A 21190-nucleotide genomic window follows, 5' to 3' on the forward strand; every position below is an offset into this window, starting at 1 on the left:
CTTTTTAAATAAAATCTTTGTTTTATGTAAGCAATATGACTTAAGATTTCTTCATGAGAAGTAAAAATAAAATTGGGTTTTGTTAATCAGAAAACTAAAAAAATACATATAGTAAGAACTCAAGATTTAGTGATACATAGATTTCATATCTAGTACCATACACTTATACTAGTTTATACATTATTTTAAAACATTTTACTACCAAAAAATCTGACATACAAGAAGTAACATTTAAAATCCAAACAAACTTTGTTATATTAGCATTTTATTTTATATGAAAAGATAATAGTTACCAGCAAAGTTCAATACAGTAAAGTATGTTGGCTTGAGAATAGTTTCAAATTTGCAAAGGATACCAAGTAAATTCCTAGGATTTACACGGTTCAAGCAAACATAAGAATCTAGCTGGCTTCTTAGACCCATCAAAAGAATATGTCAAAAGTCCTTTCTTCTCAAGTTATTCAGGGTTTGATCTGGCAGTTTTCAACATAATAAAGATACAAATACAAAACAAAGACAAAATACACCTTCCCATTCTTGAACATTCCTTGGTAGCCCATATGTACTTTGAATAAGATTCTGCTTCAACTTTCAGTTGTTCAAAAAAGTAAACCTTTCCTGGCGTAGTGTTCTAAGAAGTCAACAGTGGCAACAGCAGGAGTTTAATGTGGGAGTTTCACTGCTATTTCCAGACTCTATAAAACCCCAATGCTATTGCCAGGCAGGTAAACACAGAGGCTGTGAAAAGAAAAGATGGGCATTTGTGATTATTTTGCAAAGGTGAATGTCATCTTTAACTTAAAGAGCAAAAAGAAAGGAAAGCCAATTAATTTCTACCTTAGGTTTTACATTCCCAAGAAAATTAAGCATAAGAACACAGAATATCCTTTAAGACAGGATTAATACCAACTCCTAAAAGCATCCTAGAAGACAAATAGGGACAGCAATACTTTTAAAATGTAGATTATGTTATTTAGAACCACAGTGTTTTAAGTCATTAACATTACCATTATTAACAAAGACTATATAATAAATCTTTAATTTCAGATCTTGTAATAAGTGAAAAACTTATTCATAGGGGTACTTTTTTAATTGAGGTAACATTAGTACATAAGTTTCAAGTATACAATAAAGGAATTCAGCATCTTTAAATGTTACAGCATGCTCACCATCAAGACTCGTTTTTGTCATTATAGTTTTCTCTTTACCTATTTCCTCTTTCCCCCTCGTAATCAACCTGTTCTCTGCATCAGAGTTTATCATTTGTCAGGTTTTTAAAAAAATTTGCACAAGTCCTTCTGACATCACTTAGCATAATGCCCTCAAAACCCATCTGCAAATGTCTTTTCATCTGCTTTTGACTGTCTTTTTTTTTTAGTTATATTGAGATACTTTGTATTTTATATATATATATATATATACATTTATTTATTTTACATTATTATTCATTTTGTACATCTTTTCATCTCAGTTGCAATCCCCATGGAGTTTCCCACTACTTCACTCATGTGCTCGTCTCACACTAATTATGATCTTGTTCCCTCTCCTCCCCTGTAGAATGTCTCTGGTTTATAATTATTAGCTGGTTTTTTTTTTTTTTACTTTACTATATATATATATATATATATATATTTTTTTTTTTTCCTGGCTTATTTCACTAAGCATGATCTCTTCCAGTTCCATCCATGTTGCCATAAATGGCATGAGTTTATTTTTTGATTGCTGAGTAATATTCCACTGTGCACATACACCACATTGTCTTGGTCCAATCATCTATTTTTGGGCATTTGGGTTGATTCCACATCTTCCCTATTGTAAACAGGGCAGCAATAAACAGGGATGCAGGTGTCCTTTTGAATTATTGCTTTTGTTTCCTTTGGGTAGATACCTAGGAGTGGGATTGCTGGGTCATATGGAAGCTCCATTTTTAGCAATTTTGAGAAACCTCCTCACAGTTTTCCTAGTGGTTGCACCAGTTTGCATTCCCAACCAGCAGTGTAGAAGAGTTCTTGTTTGTAACTCTTTTTTTGGAGAAGTACCTATTCAGACACAGTTCACTTTTTTTGTTGTTAAGAATTATGAGTTCTTTATATACTTTTTATATTAACCCCTTGTCAGACACCTGATATGCAAGTATTTTCTGATTCAGTTGAAATGTCTTTATTTTGATGAGCTTCTTCCACTGTGCGAAAGCTTTTTAGTTGATGTAATTGCTTTTATTTCTGATTTGGTTTCCCTTGCTGTTGGAGTCAAAGTCATGAAAGCAACTGATATCAATGAACTTACTGCCTTTGTTTTCTTTTATGCATTTTGTTTTGGTTCTATATTCCAGTCTGTTTTTTAAAAAAGACTTACTTATGCATACAAAAACTGAGGCAGTGGGGTGGGAGTAGGTGGGTGGGTGGTGGTTAGAGGACTCATCATAAGCAGAATGGGGAGCAGAACAGGCAGATTAACTGAAACCCACTGCTGAGGGGAGTAATGGGTGAGACAGGAGAGGTCTGCCACGCCATGTGGGTCAGCTCACTGGCTGGGGATTGAACTCACGCTGCAGTTGCTGTGGACAGCTTCTTAAGTGCTGTGCTTTTAACTTTCTGTGCCACCAAGGAGGACCTTATATTGAAATCTTTAATCCATTTTGAATAATTTTGTGTGTTATGTATAAAATAATGATTAGCTTCATTCTTTGGCATGTACAGCTTTCCCACCTCCATTGATTATGTTCCTGGCTCTTTGTTGTAATTATTTGTCTATATGTATGTGGGCTTATTCCTGGGTTCTAAATTCTGTTTCACTGACTGCTTGCTTTGATTCTAATTCCATGCTGTCATTTCACAATATAGTTGGAAGTCTGGGAATGTGATACCTCAAGTTTTTCTTTAGTCAGGATTGTTTTGGCTCTTTTAGAGTCTTTTATGGTTTCTTGTAAATTTCACTATTTTTTCCCTATTTTTGTTAAAAATACCACTAAAATTTTGGTATGAATTGCACTGACTTGTACATTAATTTTTTTCACAAATTATTGCACATTAATTTTTATCAATGTTATTTTTTTCAATTTATGCACATGGGTATTTTTCCATTTTTTGTATCTTCAATTCCTTTAAACAATGTCCTACAGTTTTCAGTGTACTGGTCTCTTTCACTTTGTAGGTACTTTATTCTTTTTGATGTGATTATAAATGGGACTGTTTTATTAATTTCCCTGACAGTTTGTTCAGTGGATGGAAATGAAATTTATTTTTGTGTTTGGCTTTGTACCCTATAACCTTACTGTATTCACTTATTGTTCTTAGTAGATTTTGTATGGCGTCTCTTCCTTTCTAATCTGGATGCACTTTCTTTTCCTCCTTAATTGTTCTGGCTGATACTTGTAATACTACATTGAATAAAAGTGCTTAGAGTGGGCACGCTTATTTTGTTCCTGATTTCAGAGGAAAGGTTTTTAGTTTCTAACCACTGAGAATGATGTTAGCTGTTGAATTATTCAAAGGCCGTATTATATTGAGGTCTATGCCTTCTCTTCCTATTTTATTGAGACTTAAAAATCAATCTTGTCAAATTGCTTTTTCTTCAACTATTGAAAAGATCACTATCATTACCATTTTGTTAATGTGGTATATCACAATGATAGATTTGCAGATGTTGAGATCTTTTTGCATCCCTGGATGGTAAATCCCACTTGACCATGGTACATGGTCCTTTTGATGTATTGGTGTGATTGGCTAATACTCTGTTGAGTAGTTTCCTATCTATGCTCATCAGATATTGTCCTATATATTTTTCTTACCCTGTTAGCCTTTTCTGGTTTTGGTATCAAACTAATGTTTGCCTCATGAAACAAATTAGGGGACATTCATTCCCCTTTAAATTTTCTGTAAGATTTTGAGAAGTACAGATTGTTTCTCTCTGGAGTTTAAGTGAGCCTATAAAAGGCAGCATTAATAGTTGGGTTATGCTCTTAATCCATGCAGCAACCACTCTGTGCTTTTTGATTGTAAATTCAAGTCATTTACATTTAGGGTGATTTCTGACATAGGACTTACTACTGCCATTTTATTTATTGCTTCCTGAATGTTCTGTATCTTTATCTTACCTTTTTCACTGTGTTCCTACCAGCTACTAACTGCTAGTGAAACTTATGCTCTCATGTTATTTGCAGCATTATTTACAATAACCAAATTATGTAATCAACGTATGTGCCCTGTAACATATGAGTGGATCAGGAAGATGTGGTATATACATATAAACAATGGAATACTACTCAGCAATCAAAAAAACAACAATAAACTCATGTCATTTGCAACAATGTGGTTGGAGCTATAAAGGATTATATTCAAAATAAGTCAGGAATAAGAGAAGTAACAGGATGGTGTCACTTATATGTGGAATATCGAGAAACCAAACAAAAGGTCAAAACTATATTTTGAAGGAAGACTATAGAACAGAGACTAATTCAAGGGGAGTAGGCTGAGCAAAATGTAGGCAAGGAGCACAATGGACTATGGTGGTGAATTTTGGCTACTTTGGAAATGGGGGGAGCTTATATTTGCAAAATACAAACAACAATGAAAACTGCTACCTAAACATAAATTAAAAGAAAAAAAAATAGATCACTCTTTGTAGATGACATATATGTACAAAAACCCCTGAAAATGACACTAGAAGGCTACTAGAAATAATAAATGAATACAATAAAGTGGCAGGATATAAAATCAATACACAACTGTGGTTGTAGCATCTGCTTTCATATGCAACAATGAACTAGAGGTAAGAAAACTTAAGAAAACAACCTCATTCATAATTGTATTGAAAAAGGTAAAATACTGTGAATAAATTTAATGAGGTGAAAGGCATTTATTTGCACTGAAAATTATAAGCTATTATTAAAAATGACAAGGAAATAGACATTTCTTGTTCATAATTAAAAGAATATTGCCAAAATTAGTATTTTACTGGAGGTAATACAAAGACTTAAAGCAATGCCTATCAAAATTCAAATGGCATTATTCAAGGAAATAAAAAAAATACTAAAATTTGTAAGGAACCTTAAAAGACCCCTAACAGCCAAAGCAATTCTGAGAAAAAAGAAAAGTAGCTGTTTCCCCAGCTTCAAACTATGCTATAAAGCAATAGTAATGAGAACATTAAGGTTAGAATAAAAAAAGGACAGAAATTTACGGAACAGAACAACAGCCCAAAAGTAAACTGACATATATGGACAATTGTTTTACATCAAAGAAGCCAGTAACAAGCAATGGAGAAAGGAAAGTCTCTTTAGTAAATGGTGCTGGGAAAACTGGATGGCTACATTCAAAACAATTAAACCAGATTTCTATCTCATACCATACACAAAATTTAAATAAAAATGGAATAAATATTTAGAGACCTGAAAATATAAAATACAGAAATTACAGGTGATACTTTCTTTGGGATCTCAAGTCCAATGGCAAGGGAAACAGAAGTAAAAAACAAATGGGACTACACTGAACTGAAATGTTTCTTTACAGTGAAAGAAACCACTATAAAAATGAAAAGATTGACTGGTAGAAGATATTTCTAGATAATATATCTGAAAGAAGGTTAATATGGAAAACAGAACTCATACAAAAAGACTAGAAACAAGAAGTGTTGGTGAACATGTACAGGAAACTGAACCCTTGTACATTATTTTTGGGATTATAAACTGATGTAGCCTCCATAGAAACATTAAGGACATTTTTCAAAGAATTGAAAGTAGTACTGGGCCTCCCTAGTGGCACAAGGGGTCAAAGTGATCCACAGCGACTGCAATACAAGTTCGATACCTGGCCAGGGAGGTGACCCACATGGTCCAGCAGACTTCTCCTGTCCTGCCCACTGCTCCCTTCAGCAGTGTGTTTCAGTCAATCTGTCTGTTCTGTTCCCCACTCTGTCTCTGGTGAATCCTCCCACCTCCCTGCACATCTGGCCTGTACCCCAGTTCTTGTATGCATAAATAAATAAATTTTAAAAATAATAGTACCACATGACCCAGTTACTGATTTCATGCAGCATACCAAAGGTTTGGAGAAGGTAAGGAAAGAGAGAAAAAAATCCTATAGAACCATTCATTGCAAAAAAGAAGGGAAAAACAATGTAGAAAGGTATTTTTCCAAACAAGATGTTGCTAATTTCCTTTGCCACAGCCTCTAACTAGTCTATTAGAACTAGTTATATATGTGTGTGCGTATACACATACATACACACGACTATATGACACTTTCTTGAAACCATCACCATTTTCAAACCGAGGGTGAAAAGGACTGCATTTTTAACTAAAATATTAGCTCTTTAGATAAATACTTGAAAATAGGCTGAATGGAATTTGAAGCTACTCCTAAGCTGGGCTGAACTGCCATCCAATTTGAAAGCTGGGACAAACATTCGAAACTGTGCTGTTTCAAAATTTCCCCTGAAAACTAGCATTGAACCAAGGATCTCTGATTCCAGACTTTGCTAGGAGAGAGGTTTCAAAACCTGTTTTAGTCTTAGAGCCCTTTCTTTAATGAACCTTTAGTCAAAGTCCAAAATTTTTTTTTATTTAAAAAAAAAATTTTTTTTTAAAAGATTTATTTATTCGTACAGAACTGGGGTACAGGCCAGAGATGCGGAGGGTGAGAGGTTTCACCAGAGACAGAGTGGGGAGCAGAACAGGCAGATCAACAAAGTACACTGCTGAGGGGAGCAGCGGGCGGGCCAGGAGAGGTCTGCCGCGCCATGTGGTCACCTCCGGGGCAGGCGGGGATCGAACTCATGCGGAAGTGGCTTAAGCTTCTTTGTGCTGTGCTTTAACCGGCTGCATCACCAGGGAGGGCCCACCAGGGAGGGCCCAAAGTCCAAATTTTAACAAGGCGCCAAGGCATCCAAGCCAGAGAAAGGAGATATGCGTCCCGCGAGGGCTGGTGGCCCCACTTCACGCTCACTACCACCGCAACATTATTTAGTGGCTACCCCAGAACACCAGTGATGGTATAAATAAGCATTTTACTTTTTAAAGACTTATGTATTATACATATAGAACTGGGTGCTAGATGTGCAGGGGGGTGACAGGACCCTCCAGAGACAGAGTGGGGAACAGAACAGGCAGACTGACTGAAATATACTGCTGAAGGGAGCAGTAGGCAGGGCAGGATGGTAGAAAACTACCATAGAATAAACCTTCACTGACTTAAAAAAAATTAGTTACTATTTGAAAATCTGAAATGTTTATGTACAAAGGAAAAAGCCCAAAAAGATATATGCAACTAACAGTGAATACATATGGGGAGGGACTAGAGAGTTTTCACTTACTATATTGCTTTTGAACTATAGAACAACTTATACTGAAAGTTTGTTACTTATAAAAAATGAGAAAAAGGAAAAGTAGCACTCAACTATGGCATTCTTCCTAACTCCTTGGGTAACTGAGTCACCTCAGTGTGACAACCTAATTTTGGATGGTAGCTGTTGAGGCAGTGGGATTCAAGGTAGGAGGTAATACCTTCTCTTTTGCTTGCTATGGTTATTAATGTCATATATCTATTTTAGTAATCTTTCTCCATTAAGTCCACTCAACTCCTCTGACAGAGAGCAGCAATGTAAAATTTTCTTTTCATTGTAGATTATCTATTATATCTTTGCATTGTTTTAAAATACTGTTTTTGCATTTTTTAATATTCATATTTTTCCTACTAAGAAGCTGAAGAATTTCTTGTTAACCTTACATCCCAAACACATTGCCTGTTAAAACTTACATCTACAAACACTGCAGGGGACCCGCCAATATAAGAAATCTGTTCCATTTCCCCTTCTGTGCTGGCTGTGGTTATGTTGGGAGGCAGAAGTTAACATGTCTAAAAATTCTGTTCTGACAGATACAGCCTTACCTGCAAGATAACGAATTGTCTCAAGTTTGTTAGATTCCATCAATGTTTTTAAAGAAGCAATTTCAGTATCAATTTTATTACAGGTCTCTGAAATAACACTTTTGGTTTTGGTATCCTACAGTAAATAAGAACAAGACAATTAAGTTTTGTCACTATATACAAAAGTATATACAAAAATATTTACATTAGAAACCATCACTTAGAAAAATCTTGATTACGGAAACAGTAAAAAGCTCTGCAATAAAAAAATGAATACTACATGAGTATTACAAACTGACAAAAAATATTCCCTTTATTTTCATACCTGGACACTACTTATTTGAGACATAAATATATAAGAGGACAAGAAAAATATGTAGTCCTAGAAATTTGTGTGTATAAAGACCTTTGAACAGCACAGATAACATTTTAAATAGATTTTGCAAAACAAAAAAACCTAACCAGGTTTTTTACAATATGAATTGACACTTATCTGGAAAGGAAATGGCAGAAATTCTTCCCAGGTAACACTGGGAAGAGGAGAGAAGATGATACTTAGAGACTAGGAACAGCAGTGAATTTGGTGACTTCCTTACTTAAATCCGCTTAGTGGCTAAGAAGAGACAGGGATGCCTGGAAGGACAAATAGGACCACCCTTTCTGTTAAATTATAGTCCGCACTGGTAGGTTTTTAGAAACTGCAACTTTTAAGTGAAAGGGTGTATAATGTAAGCAGGTCCTCAAAGTTTTTTCACTCACTGTTGACAGGGATTGTTTTTTCCTGTTAAAGCTAAATGACACTGAATGAAACACGTTACCCTGGGCACTGATGGATAAACGAGAAAGATTAATGTGTCCTCCGTCAGGCCAAATGGTTTTAAACTTTTAAGTAAAGACTAGGCTGAGTCAGAAAGCTGGGTCTTACTGAAATCAAAGAAGTTAAGTCATTTTTAAAAGTTTATATTTGTTTATATTTTTTACATTATTCTTCATTTTGTGCATTTTTTCATCTTAGTTGTAATCCCCACAGTTATTTTTTTTTAAAATTACGATTACTAAGAAAAATAGAGTCCAGGTTCATATCCCAGCTTTCCCAATTCACTAGCTCTGTGACCTTAACTTCCCTGTGTTTCATCTTCCAAATTGATGAAATTGAGGATAAAAATGCCTGTTTACCTCACAGAAGTTGATATGAAGAGAAATAAATTAATAGAAGTAAAACAGTACCTGATATTCAATAAAAATTATTTACTGTTATTTTTAAAACTAATTCTTCAATTTGACCTATGCACTCATTTGAATACTGATTATAAACCATCATTTTTTAAAAAGTAGTTCCTTTCTACGAGATAATGATTTGATCTCCAAAAAGTATCCTTTCTGGAAAACCTGAGTCTGACTCAGAAGTCACAGCTCAGGCGCTACTCTCTAAAGTGTTGACTAACTAATTTTTGAGTGAGTGATGGACCCTGAGAGCTACATTTTAAGTTCAGATTTATAAAATGATACACACAAAAGTAGTTACATATACAGGAGAGTAGTGCACTAGAAATTTTTACATGTTACTTACTCTATGGGTAAATTCTGTGGTTGCTTCCATCAGTTTCTTTTCTTGATCTGTAAACTAAAGGATATTATGCATCAGAAGATTTTTTTTTTTTTTTTGCATCAGAAGATTTTTAAAAAAGACTGAAAGGAATTAAAAAGGAACAAGTGTTTAAAAGCACACTACCATGTCTGTTACTCTGCTCCTTTCTAGGTTGATGTCCAGTTTATTATCTGCTCTGATTCGACTGGTTTCGTTCTTTGAAGAAAACAAAAACATTTTAAAAAGTAATCTTATAATTTATACTTATTCTGAAATTAGTAAAATATTCTGAAGTGGGCAAAAAGTCTCACTTACTATCAGTTGTTGCTTAACTTGTTCCAATTCAATTTTCATTTTCTAGGTATAAGAAAGATCATGAGCAGTTAGTATTAAAACCAAAAAGGCTATATTATGATTGAACAATCTATGAATTTCTAATACAGAATTTGATTAAAAATAAATAAAAGAAAATTTCATATTATTCAGAAAATAATTCTTAGAAAGACATTAGTAAATATATATTTTAATACCTACTTTGTAAAAATGATATTCTAAATTGAAAACAACAAAATTGATATTGTAAACTAAGTAACAAGAAAATCTAACCAAATTATACTTCAAATAAAATAGAAAAGGCCTCGTTATTTTCAGTTGACAACATTATAAATTATACTAAAATTTTTATACAGTTAAGTATTTTTTCCTTCTTACATGAGCAAGAAACTCTATTTACATAGACAGATCAGGATGATTAAACATAGAGTAACTTTTATCTAAGGGCCCATTAGTAACTATTTAATAACCATACACTGCTTTATTTGGTCCTACTGTCCGTCAAGAAGAAGCCTAGCGAGATCAATATTTTTACTAGTGATAAAGTAAAACTTGTATCACCTGGTTCTCTGCTCTCAGATTTGCAAATTCACTTTTCTCCAGGATAACCATGTCTTTCCTGATGGCGTCCAAATGAGCCAATAATTGTTGTACTGTTATTTCCTAGAAAGCAAAATCGATATAACCCAGTGACTGATGGAATGTTATGCACTGACTTAGAACTGTTTTCATGATTTTGAATTGAATTTGTTATGCTACAGGAAAGCTCAGAGATTTGGGAGAATTAGTGGTTGGCTTTTTCTGTAGTGGGTTTAGTAGTCTGTTATGATTCTGAATAGAATAAGCTAAATAATACTTATGCAAATATTAAAGTAAATTAACTCTAGGAGTTTAATGCCTTTAATTCTCAATGCCCAGTTAACTGGAGAGCACAGTAAAAATCTTCACAAACTATCAATCCTTCATAACTTTCAAAGTAGTGAAATTTTAAGAATGTGATTCTAATTTTATTTAAGAAAGAAATCCCAATTTCTCTTCGCTGTGAAATATTTATCTGAGAAAGGAATCTTACATTTTAAAAGACAGAATTAAGGGAATATAATCATAGGAAGAAAACAGTTTCTTAAACATAGTGAATTAATTCATAATCGACATACTATGAACTATTCCAGTTAAACTCATTTACCTTATTCCAAACTTGATGTAAAATTATTGATCAGAGAGATTTGGCAAAGGGCTGGCAAAATATGTGAAAGGGATCAAGAGGTACAAACTCCCAGTTTCAAAATAAACTATGAGATTATAGTCGGTAACATTATGAAAAAAAAAAAAATTTAAAACCTCATTTAACATACATAGTGCTAATGTTTATACAACAATGCAAATATCCTTAATATCACATACTGTACAAGCAAAAATAGTTAAGATGGTAAATTTTACTCACAGTTTAAGTAAACAGATAATGATGGTGCTTTTTGAGCACAGCTATAGCAGCTATGCAGCACAAGTTCGATCCCCAGCTAGGGAGGTGACCTACATGATGTGGCAGACCTCTCCTGTCTCACCGCCTGCTCCCCTCAGCAGTGTATTTCAGTAGATCTGCCTATTTTGCTCTCCAATCTGTCTCTGGTGAATCTCCCTGCACCTCTGGCCTGTACCCCAGTTCTGTATGCACAAATAAATAAATCTCTTAAAAAAAAAAAAGATGCTGCTTTTTGTCCATAGCACTACAATGAAAGCTAGGTCACTGAATCTTTTTGATCCTCTCTTCAATGACAAAATGGAATTCTACTTACTTTTCAAGGTTGTTAAGAGGAATTAAATAAGACATGAGAAGTCCCCAGAACTGTGTCTCTTACCTCATAAGTTCTTAGTGAAAGACATTATTAATTATTAGACTTGAAGAAATGTGTATATCTAGTCATAGTAAGGCATTTTAGGTGATTACTAAAGTCTTTTCCAGACATGTAAGTCTGTTTCAGGTTTGAAAGTCTAAGAAAATTAAACAAAATGCACATGACTGTAGTCAAATGTTTGTATTACATAAAAAGGTTAGCTCTTCTGGTGGACTTTCTATATAGAAAATCTTGTTTTACTAATGATCTACCATTATCTCAAGATTCAAATAATGCATCTCACACAAATGAAAAATTTGATGTTATTTTCTGTATATTTTTGCTATTAGCATTTTAACTCCTCAATCTCTAAGTACTGACTACATTCAGGTTTTTTTTTCCAGTTCCATCAGAACAGTAAGGAAGATGCAGAAGTATACTGAAGGAAGGCAGTAGACAGAGATAGGTCATGTAAAAGAGTATTTAATGAAACTGTCAGAGTCATAAAAGGTGAAAACATACCTGCTGAGCTTGAGTGACCATCTCCTTATAGATAGTATCCAGGCTTAAATTGGATAAAGTGGTTAATGCTGAGACAATCGTTTCAGCTTGTGTTTTGTCAAATCCTGCAGAAAGCAAATAGGTATTTATATATATTTTTAAAAGTGCACACATACCCTTAACAGAACAGGTAGGATAACTTTCTTCGAGATTTAAGTAATATTAAAAAAAATATGATTACAAAAAAAAAAACTTTGACATGTTAAACTACTTTGTAAGTTTTAAATGCCAATGATCCTTTTCCCACATATGTATCAACCTTGGCTATTACTATTCTTTTTTATTTTTGAGTGAAAAATTGGCATAAGAATGGTATTGCATGCTATTTAAATGTGTACTCAAATTTGCATCTTTGGTTAGTAGTGAGGTCAGGAATTGTTACATATATTTACTGGCTGTATTTATTTTTCTGTGAGTTGCCTGTTTTGTATATTAAACCCTCTGTCAGATGTGTTGCTAACAGTTTAACTTTACAAATGATTTTTTAAAAAAATTCATTTATTTATACATACAAGAACTGGGTACAAGCTAGAGATGAGGGGGAGAGGTGAGAGGATTCAGCAGAGACAGAGCAGGGTACAGAACTGGCAGATTGTTGAGGGGAGCCAGCAGGCCTGTGAGACAGGACAGGTCTGCTGTGCCATGTGGGTCAGCTCCCCCGCTGGGGATCAAACTTCATAGTGCTGAGACTTAATCATTGACACTACCAAAAGGCCCCTGGATGATATGCTTTGATATACAGTAAATTTAAGTATTTCTGTAGTTAACATCTGTCAGTCTTTACTTTCATTACTCTTGAGTTTTATGTCTTATTTCTCACTCTGCATGTTTAAAACAGTCTATAATCTAATATTTTTCATAGTATTTCTTTAATTTTTTTTTTACTTAGCTTTTAATCTAGAATCTGTGTTCAGTAGGATATCCATTTTTTCAGGGCTAGTCATTTCTCACTTACTGAAGTACTTCCTTTCCTTAACTGTAATGGCTTATTGCTGATTAAACACACACACACACACACACACACACACACACACACAGACTTTTCTATTAATCAACTTTTTTATTCCTGTATTATCACATAATTGAAATTACTTTTTGATAGCTGATAGCTCTTGTTTGTTCTTTGATTTCCTACTTTGCTATTCTTGTTATTCCATGTTCTAGTTATAACATGTTCTAGTTATTTCACAAGAACTTTAGAATCAGTGTAGAAACTACAGTTTTGTTTTTTTACATAATCACAATCATTTGGCATATGCAATTTTATATTGCTATTTTCATTTAATATATTAAACATCCTCTTCTCATGGTATACTTCAAAAATACCATTTTTCTGACTTAAATATTTCATCATATGAATAGCACTAGTGATTATTAATTGTTCATAATAGCAGTATTATCTTGACTAGGTAATTTACTGAGTGCTATTAATTTACTTCTTTCATGAAGTACCTAGGTTTCTCACCGTGAGTTTCCAAGTCTTGAACCAAGGCATGGGTATCAAAAGTTAACTTCCTTTGTTCTAAAGGAATTATGTCCACTGGCCTCATATCATATCCTTCCTTGGCTGTGGTAGTCAAGAAGTCTGAAAAGATAAGAAAGTTTTTTCTTTAGTACATTAACATTTCCCCCATGTTTTATAGCAGATTTCTAGCTCTCCTACTAGGAATTCTGCAATGTCAAGAAAACTTGACTCCTCTGGATTGCTGATTTATCTGATATGCTTGCATTCTTCTACATATGACAAAATGTAATAAATATTTCCTTCCATCCTTTTAGTACTTTTAAAAGTCTAAACTTTTATACAATTTGCAATATATAACATACAACATATAAAAAATTATATATTAATAAAATGTAATATAATTCTATTGCTGCCACATCTCTTAACTACTACAGAGCAGAAACTGTCTAGTACTAGTGCTCAAAAATCTTCCATAGGGCTGTGACCATTTTCCATACCTCCACCCCAACCTAATAGTTTTCTGTACTCGTACTCTATGTTTCCTACATAGTTCTCATTTCTAATTTGAAATTATCCTGATTAGGGTTTGTTTCTTTAAACTAGAAGATAAATTCCATGAGGCCTTGCCTGTTTTTCACTGTGACTTCAGTACTTACAAAAATGCTTGAAAACAGCTGGGGCACAATATTTTATTCTTGAATTTCTGGATTAATCTCTGGAGTATATGTACTGATGTCAACAAAGAACCCTATGAAACGGTTGTCATTTTTGAAATAAATATCCTGTTTCAATAAATCTCAATTTTAATCAAGATACAGCAAAATCCTTTTCCCTATATTGCTGATGAGTTTGTTACATTTTTTTTTTCTTGAGAGAACTCTGCACACATCACCTTTATTAATGTTACTATGTTGGAGTAAAATACTTAATTATCATAACTAAACACTAAGGACTATATAGTAGATGCTTGATATATGACCAAGGCAATGTTACAGTGTACACATTTTTTAGGTAAGAAAACTGAGAGCAGGAAAGTTCAAGGATTTTGCCCGACAGAATCAGTGACAATGACAGAATCAGGATGCAGACTCAGGATCCTGTCCAAATCTCATTCTCTCTCCATCACCCCATGCTGTTTTTCTTAATTTATCCAAAGCCACTTACGATATTTAGGCATGTAAAAAACAGAGCTACAGTAACCTCAAGATATGCTAACTTAATATAGGACAAATGTGATTCCTTCCTATCTATCTTTCCAGCCAACAAACATCTGCACAGATGCACAGGGATGATGAGTAAAACTAGGCATAACTAATGTCATCATTGACTTTACAGACAGGAAACATTCTAAACATAAATTCTAAATTCAAATGGTTAGAGTACTGTCAAGACTAATTCATTCAAATACTTAGATGAATCCTGATGAATTCTGTTTAATTAGGTAAGAGGAAGCTGCTGTAAATGTGGATCAATTTTGAAATGTATATATAACAGCATACACACACACACACACACATAAATGTATATATAATAGCATAGCAGTCACCACTGAGTGCCATCTAGAAAGGTTAAGCACTGCACTTTGTATGTCAATATTAACCCTCAGGGAGGAGAGAAAAGGGAAAGTTGGAAAAAGAAGAACAGGTTTCAATAGTAGTTCTAATAATAATTGTTTCAGTAATAAAGACTGGTATTCTTTAGTTCTTTTCCTTTGATATAAAGTATGGTCTTTAATCTGGCATTTAAAAGTCAGTAATAACCATTATATAAAACCTTACTATTGTCTTTTTAAAAATTTATTTACGTATACAGAACTGGGGTACAGGCCAGAGATGCAGGGGCTGTGAGAGGATTCACCAGAGGCAGAGCAGGGAACAGAACATGCAGATCAACTGTTGCAGACCCACCCATGGGTGCGCTGACTCCTGCCTGAATATAGGAGACTCAGAGCTGCAAAAGAAACTGAAGCAGGAGCCTGGGGTTTGCAGGAGCCTGGGGTCTGAAATCCAAAGTCTGTTTATCAGGACTGCCCAAGGGTATATATAAGGTCAGTAGGTGCAGGGAAAAACAGGAAATGTGCCCGAAGTAGGGGGTGGGGTGCATGTTAGCTTTCTGTAGTTTCTGCTTGATACAAAGTAGGGGGCTGCAGCTATTTGCAGGGCAGAGTGTACTGTGCTCTGCTGACTTGTTAGCCTTACTGGGGAGTGTGCTCATCCACGTACATTAGCCGGGTGGACAGGTGCACTTGAGGTCCTGCAGAGTAAGCCACAATTAACAAGATACACTGCTGAGGGGAGCAGCGGGCAGATCAGGGGAGGTCTGCCATGCCATGTGGGTCACCTCTCTGGCCAGGGATCAAACTTGTGCTGAAGTGACTGCAGCGAGCTTCACAGTGCTGCACTTTAATCTGTTACGCTACCAGAGAGGGCCTACAATCTGTCTATTTTCATACTCACTTCTTATCCTTTAAATTGTCATGTTATAGATGAGGAAAACTGATGCTCACAATAGTTAAGTAAATCATCTGAGATCTTATGGTTTTAACACCAGGTAGATTGGTAGTTTGCCTGATTTCAGTCAACAAATGTTTGAATGACTTCCACAAAGAGAAGCTTTCTGCTGCCTTTGGGTAATCAGAAGTGTCACTGTCAACAAATCTATGCAGGTGCAGTTCTAGTCTCATATCCCACCATTTGCTATCTGGCCTTCTGGTGTCAAGGGCTATTTCATTTTAGTTCCACAAAAGTGCCACATACCTCTCCATCTCAGAGCTCTCTTGAGATGGGAGTCCCTGTTCGGAACAGCCTCTGTACAGAAAGTTCTGCTTTTCTTTCCCTACTCCTATTTACCCTTCAGAGCTCAGTACAAAGATCTCATCTTCTAGAAGACCTGCCCAGACTCTTCGAGGTCAGGTCTTGCTTATTTGGGTCTTTCACAGTACTCCATAATATTTTCACTATCCCTCTCACAGCATAAACATTAATGATTGTTAATCGCTTACTTCCCACTAGGCTGGGGTCAAATCAGCAAACCACAGTCCCTTCTGTTCTTCTAAAATGTTTTATTGCAACAGTCACACTTACTCAGTTATGCATTATCTATGGTTGAGTATTTACAATTGACTGTGTAGACAATAAGGCTTAACATATTCAACTACTTGAATCTTTACAGAAGTTTGCTGACCCCCACATTAGACTATAAAGTCCTTGTTAGCAGGAATTATACCTGTTGTTACCTACCACTGGATCCCCAATGCCTAACATAATTCTGGGCTCATCTGGGCTCATTCTGGGCTCAGTAAGATACTAGCTGAAAGCTCTGTGGTAGATACTGCGGGTCAATGATGAATAAGACTATGGGTTTTTTGAGGTGTGATGATCAAGATACAACCTTAAGGGAATACAGAGGAGATACAGCTGGCCGTTGCTTAGAGAACTTATCCATACAGGAGGAAAAGAATGAACATAATACACGAAGGATGAATGCCTTTGCCATTCCAACGTTGGGCTCTATTTACTATGGAGATGGTGATGACTAAGAATTCAGAATGATGTGTGAGCATCTCTTCTATGTGCTCAATACTGAAGTAATCCTCCTGCTCAGCTCTCACAGGAAGGCATTTATACCCACCCTCAAAGTTGAACTTTGTGGGGACAATCCCCTTTAGAGGCGAAAAGGAATTGGAAAAGCCATCTGATATTCATAGCAGGGTATCATGATCATTGATCTGATAATGTCACGAGCACTTCAACTTGCAAGCACTGCTTAAGATAAGTTTTTGCAGGCATATTAACAGATAGAAGAGAATCAGAGTTTCCAGCCCAGTGTCAAATAACAAGCTCTTAATATCGTTAAAGCTTCCAGAACCCACATGACTGTACAAAACCTCAAGCCCTTCATTTCATTTTTATTTTTGAATATTTCATACTTGGGGTTTTTACAGTGGGAAGCAAACACACAGTTAAAGACTCAACCAGAGTCACAAGTTATTCAGTTGTATATCTTGGACTAGAACTATGACTTAACCATGAACTATGCTGCTTCCTCACTGAAGAAATCCAATTTTATTGTGGATAAAAAACAAGTAAAAACAATGTCTCATTAAACCTAAACTGCAAGTTTTATATTAATTGCTGTTAAGTTTAGAGCAGAAACACTTCAGTGACATGGTCATTAATATGTATTTCTACCTGCTGCTTTGATGATACATGCTCTACTTGTTGCATCCTGTTACCAAGTTTTATTAAGAATTAAGAGATCCCTGAGCTTGCCCCTGGAGACTGACTCAGTAGTTCTGGCATAGTGTCTTAAGAATCTGTATTTTCAAAAACATCCCAGTGTTTCTGATGTTTTGCTAAGTTTGGGAAGTTAGTAATGAATTAGGAATCTAGAACTACTAGTCATAAAACTAAGACAAATCACATCAACTTCTTGTGGCTTTTCTTATTCATCTTTCACAAGGAATTGGATTAAATGATAACTAAGACCATTCCATGGGTTAGAGGACAATGCTTTCAAATTCTTTGATTACTAACACAATTGGGAAAGTTTAACTAACTTGTATGTCGTACTTTTTTTTAAAAAAAATAATAGTTTATTTTTACATCACTTTGTGCATTTTTCTATCTCGGTTGTAATCCCCATGGGCTTCCCATCACCAAATCACCCATGTGCCATCACCACAGTCCAGGGCATTTCCCTCCCCCCACTGTTTTTGATACCATTCCCCACTTTACTCCCATAAAATGTCTCTGGTATATAACTATTCATCATTATTATTATTATTATTTTCTCGCCTGGTCCCTTATACTCCTGCTACGAGTGAAGCCATTCAGTACTTTTCCTTTTCTTTCTGCCTTACTTCACTAAGCATGATCTTTTCCAGCTCCATCCATGTTGCTGCAAAAGGCATGTGTTTATTTTTCTGGTTGCTGAGTAATATTCCATTGTGTATATGTACTGTATGTGGTAAATTAAAAAAAATTCATTTATTTATGCATACAGGACTGGGGTACAGGTCAGATGCCAGGGATGAGAGGATTCACCAGAGACAGAGTGGGGAGCAGAATAGTCAGATGTACTGAAATACCCTGCTGAGGGGAGCAGTGGGCAGGTCAGGAGAGGTCTGTCACATCATGTGAGTCACCTCTCTGGCTGGGGCTTGAACTCATGCTGTTGTGGCTGTAGATAACTTCATAGTGCTATGCTTTAACCCACTGCATCACCAGAGAAGGCCCTGTGGTAAAGTTTCAATAAATGTTTAGTGATAAGGGATTCAAATCACCGTAGGTGCAAGGGGCCAAGAACACTCATATTCAAGTAGGGTAATTCAACAAACATTAAAAAATTAACATTTACTGTATTTTTCCAGATGATCTATACTTCAATTTATTCCCTAAAAATGTTGAATTGTGTTTTCACTTGAGTATGAAGACACACTCAGTTTACAAAGACAGGACTAAGTCTGGAGGGAGTTCCCAGGATTCAAAAAATGCTACCAGTTTTCCTAAACTTCCCAATGTCATAATCATAATCATGATCTTAATGTCTTTGTAGGCTAAACACCTAAGTATATGTAACCAGAGACCTTGTGAATGGACCCTGATAACTAAACAGCAGTCTTAGATCAACAACTGCAGTCTAGATGTGTGAGTAAAATGTAATCATGAGCTAATAATTAGCACAAAGAACAATGTGAAATCGGGAAGATATGTTTGGGGATTGGCTCACTTCACCTGACAATACAGATTCAAGAAGTGAATTATCTCGGAGAATGCCACGGCTGGCGTGAAGTGCCAACTCTAAGAATATTTTTAAAGAATTTAATATTGGGGCTGCGTAGATTCTGAAAAAGTGTTTCTGAGTAAAGTTTGATGTTCTTCAGCACACATTGCTGAGAGGGGAGCCAGTTACTTTTAACACTCGAAGATTCTAGCGTTCATGTTTTGTTTTATGAGTGACTACTATGTGACTGCAGAGTACTGAAAAATCACTTTTGAGATTACAGAGCCTGACCTGAAACGTATGCTATGTGGATTACCAAACACCTGGGTTTGAGGACAGCACTTAAAAAAAAAAAAAAACGAAAAAAGTTGAAAAAGGCCCAAAAAAAAAAACGAAGGCCCCAACACAGGTTAAAGTTGCTTACAGAGCTACAAGAGGGCGGGGATTATCGGCTTCACCTGACACTACAAAAGGAAACAAGGTATCGGAAAAGAAGAGCTGGCACTATTGGAACCCCCGGCCTAAGACACTTGCTCTCAGGAGAAAGGCGGTCCTCTTCTCAGTCCTACCCTTCCTACCCGGATCTATGCGGGTGAGAACTGGCATCTCCGCGGGTGAGACTTGCCGGCGCCAGACTGCGGCAGGGAGGAGGGCGTGGCACCCTCGTCTGGGCTCGCCCGGCCAGACGCCACCCGCCACCCGCAGCACCATCTCCTGACAGCGTAATCTAGCAGCAGTCACGCGCTGCCATTGCTCACCTCTTCGCAGTGCCGGCGAGGAACGCCCGCGGGGGGCTGACACTCGGCGGCCCCCACTGCCTTCATAAAGTAGGAGTCTCCAAGCACAGCGACTCCACATGTCCGCAGTATTCCGGCCGGCGGGAGGAGCAAAACACTGACTGGCTCACGCTCAGGCTCTCGGGCAAGGTAGTTCTGGCCCCGCGAGGATGCTGGGAAATGTAGTTTCCGGCCGTCGCAGCCCACCCTCTTCGCACAGGTTCCTAAGGCGGCCTCAAGAAGCTGGGCCTATTCAGACGGACGCACAGTTCACAAACATGGTTCAGAGGGACGCCGCTCTTCCCACCGGCCCTCCCTTCACAGGTGCCCGCGGTTATCAGCCTAAGAAAGCAGGATCTTGTTTGAGACCCTTCCGGCGCCCATTTCCTGGCAACATGGTACAGCTTAAAAGCTCAGATGCGTCGGACAAAAAGCGACACTTCCACGCAGGCGACACTTCCACGCAGGGATCGGGAGCCAAGTCACGTGGAGCCGCACAGCACCCTGGAACCTGAAGTCCTGGGCTGCTGAGCATTCCCGGGATCGCGGAGAGACCTTCTGGGAAATACGGGCTGTATGCCTTTCGTTCCCGTTACATCGCCCTCTGGTGTGTGGAGGACAAACTAGCAATAGTTCCTCTGAAGGAAGCCCGGGTTTCTCATACTGTAGGATGTATCTGGTATTTAGCGCTTATCTAGCTCAACCTCAGTGACTCCAGGCTTTGCCCCACGTGATAAAGTGCTGAAGATAACAGCATACAGTACTAGTGGGATTCAAAGCCGCTAATAAATTCTTTATAAATCCTAAAATGGCACACAATGGCAAGGTTTTGCTGGCATGATTATTCTCACAAGGACCGAAACAGTTGACCACTCGATTTTCCTATGTATTTGTTTTCAAAGCTTTGTGAGCATCAACTCTGCAACCATCATCCTAAAAACAGAGGACGTTAAGAGAACACTTGATTCCAGCCAGCAGGAGCATATAACAGGCAATTCATGCAGGGGATATGCAAATATATATACATATATTTATCAGTTACT

The 21190-nt window shown here is 36.5% G+C and overlaps 1 protein-coding gene across 1 annotated transcript; it reads right to left on the bottom strand.

The window, feature by feature from the left end:
* Nucleotides 1–241: 241 nt before the first annotated feature.
* CCDC90B (coiled-coil domain containing 90B) lies at nucleotides 242–20557 on the bottom strand. Its single transcript, XM_004683249.2, has 9 exons — nucleotides 20130–20557; nucleotides 13648–13767; nucleotides 12144–12247; nucleotides 10348–10449; nucleotides 9769–9810; nucleotides 9598–9669; nucleotides 9436–9489; nucleotides 7887–8001; nucleotides 242–738 (listed from the first exon to the last, which is right to left on the bottom strand). Exons 1-9 carry the CDS (start codon nucleotides 20227–20229, stop codon nucleotides 683–685), a joined length of 765 nt encoding a protein of 254 aa, XP_004683306.1. The 5' UTR covers nucleotides 20230–20557; the 3' UTR covers nucleotides 242–682.
* Between the last annotated feature and the right edge of the window lie 633 nt (nucleotides 20558–21190).

Source organism: Condylura cristata, unplaced genomic scaffold, assembly GCF_000260355.1.
Source record: "Condylura cristata isolate star-nosed mole 26May11 unplaced genomic scaffold, ConCri1.0 scaffold00015, whole genome shotgun sequence".
NCBI classification, from domain to species: domain Eukaryota; kingdom Metazoa; phylum Chordata; class Mammalia; order Eulipotyphla; family Talpidae; genus Condylura; species Condylura cristata.

What these genes read in the sequence shown, in the direction of transcription:
- CCDC90B (XM_004683249.2), bottom strand. Translation starts at nt 20,229, where the DNA reads ATGTGGAGTCGCTGTGCTTGGAGACTCCTACTTTATGAAGGCAGTGGG. An exon ending in TGGTCACTCAAGCTCAGCAG is followed by an intron (nt 10,450 to 12,143) that starts GTATGTTTTCAC and finishes TTTGCTTTCTAG; the next exon opens with GAAATAACAGTACAACAATT. An exon ending in GACAATTCGTTATCTTGCAG is followed by an intron (nt 739 to 7,886) that starts GTAAGGCTGTAT and finishes TTCTTTTCACAG; the next exon opens with CCTCTGTGTTTACCTGCCTG.